Source organism: Aspergillus bombycis, assembly GCF_001792695.1.
Source record: "Aspergillus bombycis strain NRRL26010 chromosome Unknown contig00007, whole genome shotgun sequence".
Lineage (NCBI taxonomy): Eukaryota > Fungi > Ascomycota > Eurotiomycetes > Eurotiales > Aspergillaceae > Aspergillus > Aspergillus bombycis.
Genome location: NW_019170009.1, coordinates 323,311 through 343,741, shown reverse-complemented (window position 1 = coordinate 343,741; position 20,431 = coordinate 323,311). Strand labels below are relative to the sequence as shown.

Sequence of the window (20,431 nt, the reverse complement as noted above, 5' to 3'; positions counted from 1 at the left end):
GTTGTAATAGACAACATAGCATCTCCTGTCGTTGGTGCCTAAGCCAAGACAGTAGCGCTTGCCTGCCTAGAAGAGATAAGTACGAGTATTACCGAGGCTGTCGTATTGAGTTTACTTCTTACCTCATCATGCTTTAAATTAGCGAGTAGCTTCATTCCCAACTTCAAAGTTGAAAATCTTGCAGTAGTGGGATTACCTGTCTTACTTTTCGCGTAGGTTTCTAATGATGAACGTGATACTACTATGGTTTATAGCTTCGTCAAGGCGGCCCCCTCCGGGATGTGACCTCAACTAGGAGTAGAAGACGAAAGCAACGAACATACAGAGCATAACTGGGGTTAGCGAAGTGCACACTTGACACCATTCTGCAGAAAAGCTAGTTCGAAGCATGACCCAATTCCTGTCCTATTCCGCTAAACCATCATCGACGATCCCACTCGTTTATGGATGCCGCGGACACGTAAGATCAAAATGCCCTCTGTAAGGCAAACATGAGAAAATAATTGGTAGTAAGGTTCGAGTTACATCTGAATATGTATTTGAAGAATAGTGGGCAGATGCGGCCATCTTTCCAGTACAGGGCCAGGGCTGGGAACAGAATATGTCTAAGTAAGCGAGTTTGTATGAAGCTGTAATACACGTATATCACGATCTCCATGGTCCTATTCAGAGTACGGCTTCTCACTACCCTTGGCGGATGTCAGTTTATTGTTGTATGTACACACAGGAATTACATATACACCCACAATTGTTGGCTTTAATGTGTTCTATAATAGGTTAAAGAGGACTCGTATACGCAGCCATTCGAACAGCCGTTTTAAGTAGCGGGTCGTTTAGGAGACAAGAGGAGAATGTGCAAGGACTATGTATACTGATAGTAGATATTACCACACTGGAGACAAAAGACAGTGTATTGGAACAGTATTCTATCCTAAAGTCATCGCTTTAACCTACCATTTTCACATCTACGCCCTGAAACAATGACTATTTCCTCACACAAGACCAAGATGGCGCAAGATATGGCACGAGTCCGTCCGCCACATTCACATCCCATGAACCCAGCTACGCCACCCAGACATGTCCACCCCTATTTACAGTCATCATTGTTTCCAGCACCCTTGTTGACACACCACCAGGTGCATCTCTCTACAAGGCTGACTCCTCCACCACACTCACAATGCCACAAGTAATTTTAGGGCTGGTAGGTAACAGCAGTCCAGTCGTGGCCGTACTTTTTCTTGATCACAGCCCACATGAGCGTCTTATGTTTGGCATCCCGAGTTATCGCATAGATTAACTGGGATTCCAGAATAATTTTAGAAGGGTCTAAGCCTTACCAACATCCTTCAACACACCAACACGAATAGTTCCTACCTGCAGTGCAATCTCCAGGCTAAACCGAGGTTGTCAAGGCCAGAACGCTAGCAATAAGAGCGGAAGTGAGCTTCATGATTGGCCGAAATCTTGAAAGTCATATCGGAATGTATGCTTGAAAGGAAGGAGAGATTGATTGAGATTGTGACCGAGGTTATGAGAATCTGAGGTGAACGCACAGGGGGCTATATATACCTCTGACCGAGGAGTAAGTCCCATGATTTGATATTTTCTCATATGCCGTGTCGTCATAATAACACCAAGACCGAACTCACGCTGCAGCTCAGGTCATATCTTTGTTTGTAAATGAAGGATATGCCCTGCTGAGCTCTGGCTGACTGGCCAGATGCGGCTTCCTGTTCTACTTTTGTGGAGATATTTATTTTTCTTGCTATTCATTGAATCCACCGACTTGATGCTCCTGGTACGCCACTATCCCTTCCTTGCTTTGATAAATTTGTCGATAAGCAGTACTTTTAGTCCTGTTAGCCCTATTGACAGCGTTAATTTACTTTATTCTGTTGCTTTATATATTAAATTACTTACGTCCTAAGAAATACCCATGTCCGAAAGCTCCATACGTTGAGTGAGTGGATAAATTGCGGCCCGGTCGGCCCGTACCTCGCTGGAGCTTCCCACGTGGAACATAATTGATAGATCATTTTCTTTTACTGTGGTAGGGTGCGTTAGGATCGTGTGTGGAACTGCCACAACCACTGTGGCAAGAGCATCACCGCCTCTCTCAGGTCCTATGATATTTTGTATATAGCTGGCAAAATTCGAACAAGGAAACGATATACGAACCTATCAACAGGGATCAGCACGATCTTTTAGCACCCTGCCGCGGTATTTTCAAAGAAAAAAACAGAAAGAGACTATTCAGGATGGGTATTGCCAACATATCTGCTTGCCTGTCCGGCTGCCTACCTAATTACGTGATAGTCAGCCAATAACTAATACGGTAGGGGATGTACCTGCTAATACTATAGCAGCTGAGCTCCCAGGATGTCCCACGATGTCTTCCACCGCACCGTGGGGGAGCCGAGCCATGAGAAGGTCTCTCAAGGCCAGTTACATTTCCTTCAGCCCATCTGGAGTAAGTCACATGATATATCCTCAATGCATGCCTGATCGCTCTTTTTTCTTCGCCTTACCCAGTACATCTTACCATTCTAGATATCGACCTCTTACATGGCTGGTAGCTACTCTGTATTCCTTCTCACTCTCTCGTTTAATGTACATAATGGAGCCACTGTTTCATAAAGGCTGCCCATCAAGCTCTGCTAGATATTCCCCCCTTCACGTCCACGAATTTCGTCCTTACTCATCAGGGTATCGGTCCCCAAAATGATATCTTTCGCTCAAGATAGACTAGTCTACTTGGCTATACATGGCCCCAACCTTTTGAAAGTACTACTATATCTTCTCACCAACGCTAGATCGGCTTTAGCGCTCTGGTGTTATCATTTATCCCCTCCTATCCAACCGAACACCTACCGCTACAGTCTATTGTATATGGATTTGAATCAGCTGCATTCCCATGATAATGCCGTAAATGAAACCGAGCCTTAACTCTACTTTAGTTGTAACTAGCGAATACTCACTGATACCACATATTGTCTCAATGAGAGCACTACCGTGATGGTCAAATCGGACTTCCTTCAGCTGCGCCGGAGCAAACCTATACATCACCGAGCAGGAAAACAAGGAAATGAGGTTTGCCACCAACAAAGAGCTCCAGCTACTGATCAAGGAGATGACCTGGCTGTTGGCAGGTGGAGGCTGGTAGATACATATATACAATGTCTTTCTTTTTTAGCGTCGGTGACCCACGGTTCTGTGATTTAAACCCAAAACCTAAGGAATGGGCGTTGACCGGTTTCCCACTTCCAAAAGCGAGCTCAACCGTGAACTAAATAGTGTATCCACCTCACTCGGAGCAATGAATTGAACCCTTGCAAGGGTTACCTGCTGATCTGTTCCACATGTGCCACTAGCACAGCAAGCTGGGCTCTCGGGTGTGCATCCATTCTCATTACAACTGCATTTATTTTCCGCTTTCTGCGCATAAACCATCCACTGGATGCAGCCATCGTCAGACGACACAATAAAGGCACCGCCGTATTTATCAGCATTCCCTTTATCGCATTTAGAGACAATCTTTTGGTATGCACTTGTACACTGTTGCGGATAGTTCAGTCTCGGTCAGATATGAGGAAGGAGGATACCTACTTTGTCTTTTACTAGCTTCACTCCCTTCTCAGGGTGGCATCCAGATTGATTATCTGCCCATTGCAAAGAGGCGATGACATTAATTCCCGCTTGGCCAGAGTAGACATAGTTGTAAGGGGGACCTTGAGGGTTCAGAGTGTTGCCGGATCCGCACAGCGAAGATACTGCTGAACTGACTGAGGCGGTGTCGAACGACGCGAACGAGCCGTCATTATGGTCATTAAAGCAATAAACGGGGAATGAACCTGGGTCGCTGACTGTTGGTATAGGTATAGAAGTTGTGCCGGACGGCTGGGAAGAGGTAGTGGTTGATGGTTGCGTCGTTGTAGTCCCTTCGCCGCTCGCTGTGTATCGATTGTCGGACCCTAGAGTAGGTATAGGGCCGTGGGGGTCCCAAGTCCCTACTGGTGCATTGTCTGTTGGCAGTGGGCAGAGATTCGTTGTTGTTGCTGTGGTCGCTGTTGTGCCCTTGGTTTCGCAGCCGAGCGTGGTGGAGCATTCGGTTGTGAAACATGCTGTTGTACGTGAAGTATCGCCATAGTTCGTGACTGAGCAGCCCACCTTGCAATTCGTTGCCGTCACGCTAGTTGCACACGTGGTTGGTTCTTTTGTGGTTGTAGACCCTGTGTCCTTTCCTCCACTACAACCTTCAGGGTCGTAGCAAGTACATCCATTTCCACTGCAGCTGCTGCAACTAGGGCCCGAACAACCGCAACTGGATCCCAGACAGCCACACCCAGCCCCAGAGCAACCGGTACAGCCAGAAGAAATGCATTTGCAGAACAGTCCCAGAAGGCCTGAGCAGCTACATCCCAAGCCAGAACACGCAGTGCAGTGTGGGCCTTTACAACCGCAGTGTCCGTGAGAGCAGGCACAGTGTATTCCTACACAAGCACTGCAATGGAGTCCGGTGCAACGTCCGGAGCTCGGGCTACAGTCCTTGCCTGAGCAACTCACACAGTCGTCTCCGATACAGCGCCCATCATGACAGTCCTTCCCTTTGCATGCGTTGCAGTCATCTCCAGTACACTTTCCGTCCTCGCAGCCTTGCCCTGTACAACTACTGCAGTCGTCTCCTGTGCAACTGCCCCCACCTCCAGTAGAACAGTCGGCACCTGTACACCCATCATAGCTGGTGCAGGAACTTCCTGTACAAGCGCCTGAGACGCATCCAGAACCGCTGCAAGTTCCCTCCCAGCAGTTGGGACCATGGCAAACGCCATCCTTCCCACAGTCCAATCCAGAGCACCCCAAAGCGATGCAACGGTCACCACTACACTTCCCATCACTGCCACATTGTGGGCCTACACAACCTGCCGTGATGCAGCCAGAGGAGATACATACCCCATCCTTACAGCCTGGCCCAATGCACCCGCGGACAACGCAATCACTTGGACCCGTACAAACACCGTTGAGACACCCAGTCCCGGTGCAGCCAAAGGAGGCGCACAGAAGACCCGTGCATCGCCCGCCTTTGCAGTCAGGGCCCTTGCAATGCCCATTAGTAACCACTGGCCATGGCTGGTCACCGGTGGGTACAGGGGTAGGGGGGCTTGTGGAGCCGCCACTGCCACCGCCTCCACTTCCCCCGTCCCCAGCTCCGCCGCCATTCGGACACCAAGCGGGTGGAGGAGGACAGGTCTGCGCTGCGCTCCCTCCGGCAGTCGGAGAAGGGGCCAAAACACAGGCTCCCCTTTCAGATTCTAGATCACCATTGAAAGCGCTAACGCACCACTCATAATTCCAAGTTCCCGGGAAGAGAAAGTATTGATCGCTGCAGGTAGTTTCGACCGTGCCGTTTTGCGCAGTAAGCACGCTTGTGCTGTCGTGCACATTTCTATTCCAAAGACGATATCCAGCTGCGTTTGCCGATTTGCCCCACGTCATATGGACCGTTGTTGGATCATTGGCAAATATTTTCAAATCAGCCGGCGGGGCTGGAGTCCCAGCGCCAGGCACAACGCCGGTAACAATTGCTGGGAACCCTTCACCTGCAGAATTCCACGTTTCGATGGCTATGAAATAATAATGCCCCGACTTGAGATTGTCAATGTGCCCCGAGGTTCCGGTGAACGCCCCCCCTGTGATAAAGGTACAATCCACGGATTTGTCCCAGTAAAGTACATTATACTCGATAATAGAATCAGTATAAGCGCCGGTGGGAGGATCCCAAGAGATGTCAAAACCAGTTGTAGTAGCTTTAACAACTACATTACGGGGAGCCGCCGCAGTCTGAGGATGCGCTGTTGCAGACAGTACTGATGTCCAGTCTCCTTTGAAATTGTCCCCAGCGCTAGCACGGACCCTAACCTCATACACCCAGCCGTCAATGGGCCAGGTCGAGTCCCATCGCGGTGTAGAGACACTCCCTGGCGAAAAGTTGGGGATGCCACCTTGAATGCGAGACTGAACATCGTAGCTGTATGCTCCATAGACTACCGATGTTCAATTAGCACCAGCTATAGCACCACCTCCTGTTACTGTAGGAACCTACCTGGATCCCATGTAGCTGTTACTCCCGTGGCGCTGGTAAAGACTTTAAAATTGGACGGTACAGAGAGTGGTCTGCCAGGTAGATTATCAGGGATAGATAATGGGGAGTTTCCAATCTTGAAGTCTTTCACTAGAGTACGAGTAAATGCATGAGCAATTTGATACTCACCCCTCGCAGTTGGATGAAGTCCGTCCTAGCCGGCTGCACATCCACTAGGTTCACAGTCGTAATTCTCCTGTAGCTCGACAAGAGAGATTGAGGAATCGGCTGTACTCCATTTCGGGATTGAGTCGCGTAACAGGGCGTTATAGATATTGGTACTGACCGGAAGATCCTCTCGGCCTCCAATGAAGCTTCGTTGCGGTACATTAGCAATGGCAAATTTAAGCTTTGGGTTAACAGAGCGAGCGTTGGTAACAAGAGTGTGGATACTATCCAGAGTACCTCCAGAGTCACTGTAGAACCATCCCATATCATTGAAGCCCAGCATCAGGAGCATCAAATCTGCAGGGTACGTGCTGAGCACATCATAGATCAACCCCTTATCAACAGCTGCTGCACGACCCCAAACCGCGAAATGGTCTTTATCAAAGTCCGGGGAGACGTCGGCAGCATAGCCACCGCTCGTCTTTGGCTTTCCAGGTAATGGCTTTTGCCCGTACAAAGCAGGTACTGCCGGTGCTGCCGGATGGTCAGGTTGAACTGTGCCGGTGTACGGTCCGACAAAATCGACAGCAACTCCCTGTTCCTTGAACCATTGCCAGATACGATAACGCCAGGTGTAGTCACCTTCTTGACCTTGCGTCATTGAATCTCCAACGATCATGACTCTTAGCGCGTTCCCGCGTCCAATCAGGCCATTAACGGTCATCCCGGTATCTGAGTCCGTCCTGATAGAGTCTCTTATAGCCGCCATCATCTGCAGAGTGTCGTCCTTAGCGTCGTACGTTAGTAAGGGTGGCATAAGCTTGGCAACCTGTGTCCAAGTGTTGTAATCATCGATAGTTGTTGGTAGAGGGATTGGTGGGACACTGGCCAACTGAGATACCTGAGCCGAAATGAGAGATTCTATAGCCACGGCGGACGAGAATGCGATAGTTGGACTAGCCGTTGCTATAGGGCCATCGACGCTGAGTGAAGCACTGCTCTCGGTAGCTCGTTGCGCCAACCACCATGGGAAGGAAATAGCACGAGCTGATGGGAGGAAAAAATAAATGATTGCAAGGTAAAAATGGACATAGAAAAGCCCATGTCCCTATGTCGCCATAGGCTTCCCTCGGGGTGAGCCATCTTAACTTTGGTCCGACTAAGCCTGAATTTTGGAATCTATGGTGATGGTCGCCAATTTATAGCATCTTCCTTCTGCCTTGTGCCCCAAAGGTTGCTTGTGTACCTATGTACCACCCTCATCTCACAACTCCATTGGCACAGCTTACACCTTGCCCATCGGCGGCAAGTCAGGGGCGAAGGTCACAGTCTAACCTCGAGTATCAAGAGGTAGATTGCCGATATGCTCTATCCTGATCAGGGTGACATCGTGGACGTCTAGCGTGTAAACTAGACCAGGATCTATCACAGATATCTCTCCTCGCACGGCTTGGTTCTGTGCATTGCCGGCTCTCTCCGACATTGGAGTTCTCTCAACAGGGGTGTGAGCAGGAAGAAACCGGCGAAAAAAGCAATAACAGTTGAGAGTAACCAGATTCGGTCCATGATGCGACGCTAAAAACCAGGAACACGCCATTTTCAAATAACGGGATGATAATAGTATAAAATTGGATGATGAATGTGGAGAATGTTTCAGAGATTGAAGTTGGAATTGGGATGGTGGATCACATGAGGACAACAGTTCGCGACAGAACGATTGCACGCTACAGCCATCTGCCGACGTTATCTCGGTTAGTAGATCATACGGGCTAATAGGATGTAGCATTTACATGGATATCTCGGGTTCTCGAGGATCCGGCGCCAATTATTGACATCTGATCCTCCAATATTGATCAATGCTACATAACTATACCTGATCAGAAAGATTAGATTGCAATCACGGGATTCAGGCCAACATGCGGCGGAACAAGGACCAATCGGGGAACCCCCATGTGGTTTGCTTCCCCTCATCTCGTTTGTATTGTTTAACCTTGAATTCTCCCCGTAAAGCTTAATCGGGGATAGCTGGGCTAACCCATCAATCTATTAATATATCAGGGTCTAGACCAGCATTTCTTCCTTTGCCTTTCAACTCATCGCGGAGATTTCCAAGCCATGGCCCCCCTGACTTTGGATAGTCTTCCAATGGAACTGATTGAGACTGTTATCAATTTTCTGGACTTTCAAGACCTCTGTGCCCTTCGTTTAACTGCACATGGTATTTCGGTCAAATCATCCAATGGTCGATTCCGTCAGAATTTGAAATCCAAGAGATTACACATCGCACAGGCCCCCTTGGAAGATTTCGCTCACTTTACTCAACCAGGCCAGGTTGGCTGTGTGCTCCAACATCTTACTTTATCCGACTTTGGGGTGGCAAATGCGTCTGACAAGTGCCTTGAGGCAGCTAAGCTGCTAGTGCAAGGAATGGAGAACCTGCGCCAAAATACTTCACATGGTGGCTTAATATCTCTGTCTCTTTCCCTTCACGAGCCAATAGATTCAGAGCTGGAAGAGGCAGAGCATGCCACGGCAAAGTTGTTTGACCTTGTTATGCTGGCACTCAGCAACAGCAAATTGTCTGTGCAGATCGTGGATATTTTTGCTAAATGTTTCCCCATTCGCTGTGCCCTAGCCTGCGGTGAAATAATGGCAGTTATGGAGAAAGCAGACCTGTCTTCCACATTCAGAGAGTGTAAAGAGCTATGTTTAAGCTTGTCACACTGGTTACGCGATCTCGATGAGCACTACGAGTCTCCGCTATCCTTTGATCAAGCTAGGGATCATACCCGATTTATCTGTGATTTTGTGAATATGTTCCCAGTGCTAGAGGAACTTCACTTGGCGTGGGTATATTACGATCTCGCCTACACGGATGCCATACAGGAAGAAGCGCATTTCTTTAATCGAATCGCAAATTCCTGTCCATTCCCATTGCTCAAGAAGTGTACCTTTCATAACATTCGCACGACCGAGGCAGCTCTGCTTCAATTTCTCAAAAACGTTCAATTGGCCAGTCTATCGATGGAAAAGGTGTATCTGGTCAGTGGAAGGTTTGAGTCCATTTTTCATCATCTATCCACTTCCCAGCCAAATTTGGAATATTTGCATCTCCATCAGCTGGTGCATGATCCATCTACTGTTTATTTTGATGTGCCTCACGTGCCCCAATACCCTCGTATTAGGGGTAGGGGCAACAGAAGAAACCTGGGACCTATTTCCGTTACACGAATGGGAGCCGATGCAAGGAGACTGGTAGGAATCATTAATCGGCATCATGGGCAGTAGCATGTTAAGAACCGAGGGGTTTTCTTTGAACCTCGGGGAAATGGTAATTTAATTTTCAAAAATATTGTCCCAAATCCCCTGCTTGAGGTGCACCGGTAAATAGATTAATAATGACATGTCTGCTGCTGCATTCCGCCACTTGCAAGACCATCGAGGGCCCATGTTGACCTCCATAGTCAGCAATCCCCGATCCCTGCTCCCGATTATGAGCTAAACTAGCCTATGTAACCTCATTTATAAAGATAGAGTTAGAACGAGGTCCCTATTCCCAAGAACGGTATAAGTTGTGACGCGGGAATGCAGGCCTATAGGAGTAGTACGGCCCATATTCTTTGATAGTTATTGATAATCTACCACACTGACTTGCATGTTTCTCCTTACAATCATAACGCGAGAAGGAATCTCAGCAAGCCATGTTGCTGATAAAGAAAAGGATGCTTTGCATCCTTTTCCTGCTTTTTTGGAAACAAAGCAGTGCTAGGATACCACCAGCGACCCCGTCGGGCACTTTGCAGCCACTACCGTTTGGGCTGGCGTATAATGCAAACCACACCTTGAACTCTCGAGGGTACGTTGAAGCTACGATAAACCCACTATATCTGACGTTCTTAGGGATCCCGACTGTGCCGGAAGCTTCGATGCCTCATCTTGTGAGCCCATATGTAGTCCATCTAGCTTTCACTGTTCAAAGGGCTTGAGGTCACGCAGTTACCAGGACTGGTTCCACAATGCAACCGATGGCAATTATACAGAATCCGATTCCGGACCAAAACTATTTCTCGGGAAACGGGCTTTCAAGACTCTTACACTCGCCGAAGTTAGGAAATACGTCGCAAATAGCTATGAACAACCAGATCCCTATTTTGGGCAGCCTCTTGAGATTATTCAATTTGACGACGACGGGGAGTCAACAGATGACTCCGGCACACAGCAAGTGATATTTGGAAGCGAGCCATTTCAGATTGGCACGGACAGCTTAACAGGCTGTACTATAGTCACCGTCGTCTCGAAGCGAGCGGTCTATATGGTATGAAGCACACTCTGTCGAACTTGAGGCTGCGGACAATGGCTAATATATCTAAAGGGACATTACTGGGAGAACCCAAGCTGGGGTAATGCGCCTAAATTTACGAGAAATGTCCTGAACTTTATCGCTGGGCGTACGCCGCGATCGGGAGTCGGTCCAACCTTAGACCCAGAGCTTTTCAATGCTCCGGATGATGATACACGTATATACCTCATGCACCCACGCTTGGGACAGAAGGAGCATAAATCGCCGTATAAATCGCCTAGGTACTGGAAAAAGTTCGAAGAGTTGAAGAATCTGCTCAATACAGAGCTTCTGCCCGGCGCGGCCACGGCCTCATGGTTCTACATTACAGCTGAAATGTCGCGCGAAGTTCCCGCATACAGGCGGCACGCCATATTCCAATATGACCCGGTTGCTCATGGGCGTAATAAGAAAGGCTGGAGGCTCTTTTATGAAGATCATTACTTTGATGATACAAATCCACCCCCAGGTCCTGAATCTGCTGATGGCACCCCTGATCTATGATAGTGAATCTCAGCAGATCTGGATTGGGGAGCTCATGGCTTCGGGCTTCGACTCACTCTGAACCTATCTCGAAATGGAACCGTGTTTTGGACCTTCAATCAGCTCTGTGATCGATAGTGACAGTCTGTGTGGCATGGTTTCTTTAGGCCATGCAAGCCTTCACTGGACGGTAGTTGATAGCTTGGTTTGTGAAATTATGTATCTCATCCTACTCTTAGTTGGGTTAAGAATAGAAATGTGTGCGCATGGAGATTAGTCCCATTATTCTGATCGTATATCTCGCTGAGTTGAGGCATAACATGGTCTAGCCAGGGTATATTTACGTGGTCGGTAGTTTAGCCATCTGCATCTTTCCCATATTGCCAATCAAGTAGTAGCTCTATTGCTTCCCAGCCCAGCCATCAACGTGTATCTAGGCTTTGAGGATAATGGCCTCATCGAAGGTTTTGTTTTCAGTACTCACAGAGTCACACGTCCAAGGGCTTTTTCAGCGTACAATTAAGGTATCAGTACGTAGGTGGGTGGCCATAAGCCTTGCACTTAGGGCATGTTAAGTCGGAGTTACATTGTGCGCAGTAAACGGGAGATGGTTTCAGCCGGAGTGGAAATCGTTCGATATGACCTCTAATTAACGGAGCCTCACATTATCCTTAACTGTATTGGGTGCGTGATAACCTTCAAGACTCTTGTCAACAAGCCCAGCTATAACGCGCTCTTCTCGAATCCTGAGTTACTGTCTAGCAAACACTACTTTCCTGGCCAACCAGCAGCCAATCACTACACTAGCAATGTGACCGTGGTCATCACGCTGGAATACTACAGTCCAATTCCCGGGCGCCGGCGCATCTAGGCCTCGTGGGCATGAGAGAAGCCAGATATCCTGCCCAATATATCGCATGAGGTGTGGTGGTCCTTGCCCCAAATATCCTTCAAAGTTCCCATATAGCATACCACCTTTGCCACTGCAACGAAAGGTCGAGTCGACTTCTGCACAGTAATATTCGCCGACGTAAAGGTCTTTAGGTGGTTGCTGGCCAGTAGCAGCACGCTCGGCATGGATGAGATGATTGTCGGCTAAACGATGGAGTGTGAGGGTGTCACCATTTATTGTGGCAGTTATATTACTTGATTGAGCTTTGCCCTCCTCAACACAGGCCAAGGTCTCTCCAGAACCCCCGTACGTGACGGTCAAATGGCCCTGACGGCCGTGCCCAACCTCAACAACCAGCCCGGCATCCGGATCATAGAAAGCGCCAAACCAGTCCGGGGAGGGATTAACAGGGTTAAGTCTAGGATTTTGGCCCTTGAAGATGTTAAAGGCCCCTTGCATAATATCCTGGGCCACCGCTTCTGCATCAGCCTGATGGTTGAGCATAACTACAATTGCGAGCTTCTCCGATGGGGCCTGGATTCTATGGAGGCGGAATCCACGAAGAGCACCACCATGGCCGATCGTGGCCACGCCCCTGACAATACCGTGCCCTAGGCCGTACCCATATCGTGCAAGTGTGCCATCGTTAAACGACTGTTGATGCGCGATGGTACGATATAGACTTTGCTCGTCATCCCAGCAAGTCTGCAAATAATCTTCATATGCAATCATATCCTTGAGGGACGCGACAACCCCTGCATCGCCAGACCATTGCATGCGATTGATGGCTGGAACGAAGCCAGAGGACTCGGACCCTTCATACCCAACACAAGGTGGAGGGAGGTTGCCGTTGTCTGGGCACAGGCGCGCAGTTGTCATGCGAGCCGGTAAGAAGAGCCTTTCAGCAAGTAGGTCGCCTAGGGATTGTCCACTCACCCTCTCAATAAGTCGGGCGATGATATGGAAGTTCAAGTTACAATAGGAGTACTGGGTACCGGGTTCAAAATGCAGGGACCTGGTCCGGTCCAGGGCCTTCTTGGCGTCTCGCCCGAGTCGAAATTCACCATCAGGATGGGCACCCCAGAACATGGACATAGCCCAATAGTCTCGAATACCAGATTGGTTATTACATAGGTGCTCTAGCTTTAGTGCGGTGTTTCTAGCGAGGTCGGGATGTAGCATTTCCACCAAAGTGTCCGGGAACTGCCGAGCCACGTTGCCCCGCTTCAGCATCTCCGGGGTGGGGTTGCGCTCCAGGGCTTTCAGCATCATGCACACCATTTGTTTCGTGATCGAGCATATTGGCATCAGCGTGGATGCAGTCATGGGAACCAGCTTTTGCAGATCTGCGTAGCCCCAGACATGCTCGCCCACGAGTTTGCCATCCTTCAATACGGCAGCTGCTCCGCCCGGTCCTCGATACAGAGACGAGACGTTCTCGAGGATATCTTGGATGCGTTGATTCACTAAGGTTGTCGTCTCTTTAGTGAACGTTCACGCCCTCTCCTAAGGCGGTGGGATTGCTTACTGGTCAAAAATGAGGCTTGTATTTTGTACTTGCGTCGCAGGCAGATGGTTCTGTATTCCCTAGCAACGCCCAGTTACGGAGAAAAGGGAAGCTTGATGTGTATCAGGATCTTGGCACCAAGTTACTACTAGCTCCGTAACGGTGCCCGACATTAACCAGACATCCTGGTCAATGTCAAAACCAACTCCGATCTACCGACTGGGTTGGTGCCAGAGTGCCACCTTCACTCTATCACTTATTAGGGCTTCTCCACTCGGTAAGTTTGCGTCAAGGGATCCTGTGTGATTAAGCATCAAGAGCTAAGCTAAATAAAATATTTGCAATGCTTGTTGTTACTGAGAGTATAGAGTACATAATAAATATAACAACAGAGGAACGCTAAAATCCGAATGCATAGTAATAATATTGAAAATATGACCGCGTCAACTTCCGGTGAGACTTCTGCTTGGGCGTCAACGGGTAGTTGTTCGAAGTTGTGCTGCCGAAGATATATACCGCGCCCTGTACAACAGCTTTGCTACGGAGGGTCGTCTTCTTTTGATAGATAGATATTTTCTCCTGCAAGGCGACTACCCAATGCGCTACAGTTAGCTAGCACAGCCGGCCACTTTGATCTATCTATCAGATCTGAAGTGTAAACATTGCATCGTGATTCAATATTAAGGAGGCAGCACACTTGGTATACGTTCCGAGCCATGCAAATTTCCGGAACCACAACATTGAAAAAACTGGAACCAACATTCAGATATGTAAATACGGAGTACAAGGGCAAGATATGCAGCTTCAACCAATGGCGGATGAGAATAGGTGGTATCCCATACATTGCCCGAGCCACCCGTAAAGCCATGGCGCATTGAACTCCAGCCCGACTACACAAAGAAAAGCTAGAAGATAAAACTCAAAAAGAAAATAGTTCATTTGCCCTATGTGCCAAGTGTGTGTAGTCATTCAATAAAATGCCGCACCCGGAGATTAATGTTGCTGCGACCCCTTATATAACTATAGATGTGATAAAGAGATCGATTGAACCCACTTCCCCTGTTTTGATCTTGCTTATTGATTGCAACATTTCCCTCTCCGTACACAGCTCTGGAAAAATCAGTCTCGGCGCCACAGAATCAAAATGCAGCAGGCTCTGGCTATCCTTGTTCTGTATCTATCAGCCTTGGCCATTGGCCAAGGCCTCCCCGTCAATAATGTCATACCCCCTCCTCGTCCTCCTCCCCAAACACCGGAAGCTATGGCATTGAGTTTGCACGCGAACTGTGTAGACATTGGCATTGCCACCGCGCGCGATGACCGATTAGGGAGCCGGCCAGGCTCATCAGGCTCACCAGGCTCACCAGGCTCATCCGCATCAAACTCACGGTCAGAAACCCCGCGTATGCGTCGCGCAGAGGATATATATCCGGACCTCCTCGTCGCAGACTGCAATAATCCCCAAGGCGGAAGGCACGAGATCCAACTGAGCCTGAACAGATGTTTTGGCTGGGATCCCGAGCGTGTAGGCCTTACTGTGCAGAAGAAGTATGCATCTTGCTTTGTTATAGCCGTTGCTTGCTATAGCATTTGGACCTTCCGCTCTTTATGATTAATGACTAATGGCACTTAGTGGATATGGACTTCACAGAGGCGGATGCTCCCGGTGCACATATGCGCTAGGACTACAGCCATCCCAGCCTGGTACAATATTCTGTACCTGCAAGACAACCCCGCAACAACAACACGCAAACCATGAAGTCAGGTTTACACCAGGCAAGTACCCACTGGCCGTTAGTATATCTTGTTACTAACAAATCTGGCAGAGGGTGTCATCCAATATAACCCCAGGTCTGGGCTTATAAGCTGCCATGGCATAGATGGGATTGATATGGGACCAGTATCCTCTGCCCCACGCTGGGTCGATCCTGTTTAGATAAACATCATCAGACATTGCCCCAGATATGGTGGAATATTATCTGTCGAGATCCGGAGTGCTTATTCAGGGAAAGCCGGCCAGTATATCACAGGGTTATTTGGTGCGACTAGATATGTATTTATCACTGAGACATATTTCTCAACCTGGCCACCTTGGTATCTGGCGGCACGAGCCCTCCTCCTCCTGAAAGCTATCCTATGTACATCTAATAGCCTACTTTCTCTCTGAACCGTTCACATTAGGCCTTCTGATATGCGCAGAGCCGCCGTATAAAGCGGGTATAGATATATGCTAAAACGAGTTTGCAGACACTTTAAGCTGCAAGTAAGTAGGGACATCTTCGATGTATAAAGCAAGTTGGCTACCTATTCGGCTGAGCGTCTCTATCGTCACATCGCTGTCTGGTTGATCTTCCCTGTGCGGATCTTGGCAAGGTCGTACGACATAATAGGTGATGCAACAAAGGCTCGACAGCTGTTAGACAGGCGAAGACGTCGAAGCCTCAGCCATATTATAAAGGGGGGAAAAACTAGACAAAATGGTTTAGCATATTCTGAGAGCATCTTGTGAGAATAAGCGGGCTGCTATGGCACCTCTAGAGAAGCGAAGACGGGATGTCTACATGATTGCTCCGCGATGATAGATACACGAACGAATATACGTACCTATCGAAAGGAATCGGAAGGAGTCTCCAGCATAAATACAGAAACAGCGTTGCCCATGACTTGTACTAGCCTTCCGGAATGCAAGTTGATATTTGGTAGGCACTCACATAAACCTCAAGTAGCAGACAAGATGTAGCCCGTGTCTAATCTACCGCCAATTGTCTAACCGAGTATTACAGCCCAAATTGGAGCGACAAGAAGGGTGGTATATAGGTCTAGACTTAGACTTCATGGCATGCCTTTACATCAGCCATGGCGATCAATGCATCTTGCAGTCTTTGCAGAGACCTCTGGCTTTTATAACGGTATTCAGACACACCGCTGCGCTACGCAAAGGGTTGGTCACTTGAGCCCATCGGGCATTGGGCATGCGTATTCCAAGCAGGATGACTTGCAATCCAAGTGAGGATAGAGTTAGATATCAGCCGCCGTTGGTGTTAGCCTGTGACGCAGGTGGATGTTGCTTCGTGATACGTTAGGATAGAATCTGTTGGATTCCTGATGAGTATGCTCAGCTCACTCTCATTTTCGGCGATGGACGATGTCGCGTATTGTTGCCTAGACAATTTACTGACGCCGGTGAATCTTTGAAATACTTTTTAGTAACCGAACCGTAGGTTATGATTGATGCATGTCCAGTTGTGTCAGAGAACTAAGATCTATTAGTTGCACATTTTTCTGTCCAGAGAGGACGGTTTAATCCGGAGCTCAACCGCTCTCTGACTCAACCATCGAGTCTGTGAACTTGTTTTATAGCCTTGCTCGAAAGGCAAGTCTAACAAGGAGTATTCCAGTTCGTTTGGACCCGTCGAGCATATGCCGACATGGTCTAAGAACTGGGTCATTTTGACCTGCTTCGTGGGTTATGCTGTCCCAGGAACCACAAAAAGGACAATTCCCTGGCAGGGCGATGAATATGAATAGGATGTTAGGGGTAGAAAATCACACAACATGTAATCTGAAATTAGCTGGATAACGATCTACCTGCTCATAGAAGTCATAGAAATCACATCGTCGAGGCAAAGGAAATAAGTTGGCAATTCCAGGAGTTGGTCTCGTCTTGTTAGCTCCTCCAGAGAAACCGGCCTCCTAAATGGCTGGCCATCAACTGTACATTCGTTACAGATGGTGCTGAATCCAGTCAAGGATCTCCGGTAGAGTGGGATCCTCTACAGTCCAATATCCTGCCCGCGTGTCTGCGGCCCGCAGATCATCCAGAGCGTACTGGTCCGTCAAGCGCGCCATTTCCTATTGCGTCCCCAGTCAATCAAGTGTTCAGGGATAAAAAGTCACATGATAGGATTCACCTGTCGAAATGAATTGCCCAGCGAGTTAAGTGGAGCAGTATGCTGGATCCCTGCCGGTCCTCCCCGTACGATATCCTGTCTGGTGATGGCCCATCTTGTGGCGGCTGCCACTCGGAGGTAGATGCGGTGCGCTTGGAATCGCCGGGCGCTTGCGTCGAGAATAGTTCTACAGATAGTCAGGACACACCTAGCTAATTGCTATAGGCCCTAGTCCCCGTACCTCTGCAGTTCCGCCTTCTCCGTCTCCGTGTTGGACTGGGTAGGTGCCACGCTGGGGTTGTAGTTGGCTGATATTAGTGCCTGGGCAGCAGCCAGGCCAGCTCTAATCTCTGTGTACGCCTCTTCGTGGTAATCGCCCGCTGGGGTCTGTACATTATGCCTCGCGATGTGCATAAGGAGGGTTCGGTAGTCGTTGATGATCTCGGCTACCCGCAAGGCACGTGCTCCGTTGACTTGTTCAAGTGTCACTACTACCCACCACTGAAAAACGCCAAAGCAGTCACCAAAGATAATACTCACGCCTATCGACCATGATTGTATCTATTCGCCACGAGGTTGTGATGGGTGAACAGTCGTAGCCATGAACGAGAACGGGGGCTGTATTAGTTGGGAAGGGTCAGAGGAATAAAGCAACGACCAGATCAATTCGCCGGCAAGGAACACAGCGCGTCTCTTTGGTGAATGGAGCGTGTATTTCGTCTATGGTCCTCTCATCCTCGAGGGTCTGATACCCTTGTAGGTTCGGCCTAGGGTATTTATGACAAGCGTTAGCGACGGGCCCGGTGATAGTGAAATGGCTCCAAGATCATCATCATTATCGGTCATGCTGGACTGAACCTACCGACGCCGATCCAAAAATGCCAGGGGCCACAGCTGGGAACTTAAGTAGTGGCTAACATGCTAAGCTGGTGACAGCCCACAAACCTCATAGACACCTGTCTATAAGGACTTGGGCTATGTGCACTCCAGTCACGGACGGAATATTATCCAAGCGGGGGGGCAGCAGTTGAGCAATAGTGGGATCGATGCTGATAGGCCTAGATATGTGTATGGCCGTTACAGATACACAATGTGGTCCACGTGAATTGACGAGATCAGAGGGAAGCAATCGCGCAGAGGCTTTGGTGCATAGGACACGAAACCTAAACCGAAAAGAAAGTCCAAGACCAGTCAGACTCAACCCCACTGATCGTAGATGCAGAGGTGATACATCCCAGCACTCCATCCCAACGGTAATCTAAAGTCAACAAGGGGAAATTTTGATTTTGTGACCTCGGAACCTAGTTCCAGACCCAGTGGGGCAGCCCAGGAAGAGTCAGAAGAATTCTGTCGCGGCACTTGAAAATGAACGCGAGGGTACGGCCACACCGAACAGAAGGGAGATCACCCCCCCTCGCTTAACCCCGCCTCCTCGATATTTATGGTAAGATGATCTAGTAAATTGCATGGAAAGCGGAACACTACTGGGAAACTTGTTGTGCAGCCATCGTTCGGTTGTAACCTTGTGATGGCCAGAAATAGTACCATAACAGGAACGGAGGGAAGATGAAATGAATGCCAGACCTGCAGTCCAGCCACCGAGCGGCTACAGGGCAAGGACGGGTATCTACCGGGTTTGTTTTTCCTTTCATTCCTGCTGTGGAAATGGCCAAGCTGGTGCACAGCAGGTGGAGCCTGAGAAAATGGGGTTTCGGCCACGTAAATATGTCTATTGCTGGCTATTCTATAAACATGAAGCAGAAGAACGAGCTCTACAACCCAAGGTTATGTTTTCTCGTAGTCGGACAATGCCTATTCTGCATCTGTCAGTCTGCCACATGGAATGGCATTCGACGTTATATCAGTATATACAAGCGGTGATATCTTCCAATGCATGAATCACAGAGAATTGAAACCCAACTCCTCCCCAGCATCCGAAATCTAACGTCCTAGAGTCACATTTTAGATATTGGGTGCCAATTGCAAGGGAATCCAGTATTGCTGGCGAACTAGAACACCTTTTGTACAACGGGTAGAGTATAAACTTAATGTTGGGTTCGAAGTGGGGGTGGTTGATCCTTCTCTGTCGGGCGACGCGCTGCTTTGCGCGAGGAAGGAACAAGCGCTCTTAGCCTGAGAGGGTGAATAACTTACAACAACCCTCTTGAGACTATTGCGAGGCGGGTCCAACCCTTTCTAGTTCTGCGAGTCTGTGCTCCAAGTCTGCACATTCCTCCGTTATCTTCTTGACCAATTCCGACTGCAACATATATGCATTGCGACCTTCGTCCGTAAATTTGCAATCCTTAGGCGTGCCCCGTAGACAGCATGGCGTACAGGGCATGACGTGATCGCACTGCAACAGTATACTTGTCAGCCTTCTCCCTGTACTGTGTATTGTGCAGAATCTTGATACCCGACCAGAAGTGCAGGGCACGTAGATAGGTACAACAACTCGCCTTCACTCTACGCCTATAGCACGGAAGACAGGATAGGATTGGTCGTCTCTTCTTTGTTTCAAGGCCCCCAGAAGAGGGAGGATCTGGGTTTGAACCCATGCAGACCGCCACGCAAGAGAGGTTCTGCTCAAATATACCGCCACAATAGCTTCAGCAATTAAGAAGATGATGTCCCGCTAGCTAGGTCATTGGCCCTTCAGTCACCGTTTAAGCCAAATTTAAGAGAATGGTCTGGGTGCACCGCCTACGGGGAACCCTGGACATCAGATGGACATGTAATTTGAAAAGCCTTCTACAGCCCCTTCCAGGTGGCAATTTCATGGGGATGCAGCATGGGGGTCATCATGTTACCTACCGCGACCAACGACCCCGCACACTGTGGTATCATCGAACGGGCGTCGTCCATCTTAGCTGCACTCTATGAGTCCTCGAGTCCTCGGTTATTTAGGATTGGGTACCTGAATACGGCTACAGCAGCCAGAGCCATGATCTGCGGTATTGCACAAACGCAGGACTCATCAGAATGAGACGTGAGAACCGTAAGGCATCCTGTAAAACTCATATGAAGCCGGTTCTTGGCGATTTAACCGTTATGCAAATGGCGTTCCCGGTGG

General features: G+C 48.8%; 6 protein-coding genes across 6 annotated transcripts; 2 read left to right on the top strand and 4 right to left on the bottom strand.

Annotated features, from left to right (window-relative positions):
• Positions 1-3,231: 3,231 nt before the first annotated feature.
• On the bottom strand, positions 3,232-7,064 carry ABOM_001886 (uncharacterized protein; the record flags this gene model as incomplete). Its single annotated transcript, XM_022529016.1, has 9 exons — positions 3,232-3,555; positions 3,607-3,950; positions 4,012-4,189; positions 4,251-4,490; positions 4,566-4,910; positions 4,962-5,078; positions 5,146-6,041; positions 6,101-6,229; positions 6,323-7,064. 9 exons carry the CDS (start codon positions 7,062-7,064, stop codon positions 3,232-3,234), a joined length of 3,315 nt encoding a protein of 1,104 aa, XP_022393433.1.
• A 1,298-nt stretch (positions 7,065-8,362) lies between these two features.
• ABOM_001885 (uncharacterized protein) lies at positions 8,363-11,090 on the top strand (the record flags this gene model as incomplete). Its single annotated transcript, XM_022529015.1, has 4 exons — positions 8,363-9,300; positions 9,969-10,103; positions 10,148-10,562; positions 10,620-11,090. 4 exons carry the CDS (start codon positions 8,363-8,365, stop codon positions 11,088-11,090), a joined length of 1,959 nt encoding a protein of 652 aa, XP_022393432.1.
• A 730-nt stretch (positions 11,091-11,820) lies between these two features.
• Positions 11,821-13,652, bottom strand: ABOM_001884 (putative penicillin-binding protein; the record flags this gene model as incomplete). The annotated part of the gene is made up of 2 exons (XM_022529014.1): positions 11,821-13,427; positions 13,646-13,652. The coding sequence occupies 2 exons, from the start codon at positions 13,650-13,652 to the stop codon at positions 11,821-11,823; spliced, it is 1,614 nt and encodes a 537-aa protein (XP_022393431.1).
• Positions 13,653-14,612: 960 nt separating this feature from the next.
• Positions 14,613-15,080, top strand: ABOM_001883 (uncharacterized protein; the record flags this gene model as incomplete). Its single annotated transcript, XM_022529013.1, has 1 exon — positions 14,613-15,080. One exon carries the CDS (start codon positions 14,613-14,615, stop codon positions 15,078-15,080), a length of 468 nt encoding a protein of 155 aa, XP_022393438.1.
• Positions 15,081-17,191: 2,111 nt separating this feature from the next.
• On the bottom strand, positions 17,192-17,911 carry ABOM_001882 (uncharacterized protein; the record flags this gene model as incomplete). Its single annotated transcript, XM_022529012.1, has 4 exons — positions 17,192-17,320; positions 17,380-17,545; positions 17,600-17,831; positions 17,899-17,911. 4 exons carry the CDS (start codon positions 17,909-17,911, stop codon positions 17,192-17,194), a joined length of 540 nt encoding a protein of 179 aa, XP_022393437.1.
• A 1,617-nt stretch (positions 17,912-19,528) lies between these two features.
• ABOM_001881 (uncharacterized protein) lies at positions 19,529-19,916 on the bottom strand (the record flags this gene model as incomplete). The annotated part of the gene is made up of 2 exons (XM_022529011.1): positions 19,529-19,736; positions 19,780-19,916. 2 exons carry the CDS (start codon positions 19,914-19,916, stop codon positions 19,529-19,531), a joined length of 345 nt encoding a protein of 114 aa, XP_022393436.1.
• Between the last annotated feature and the right edge of the window lie 515 nt (positions 19,917-20,431).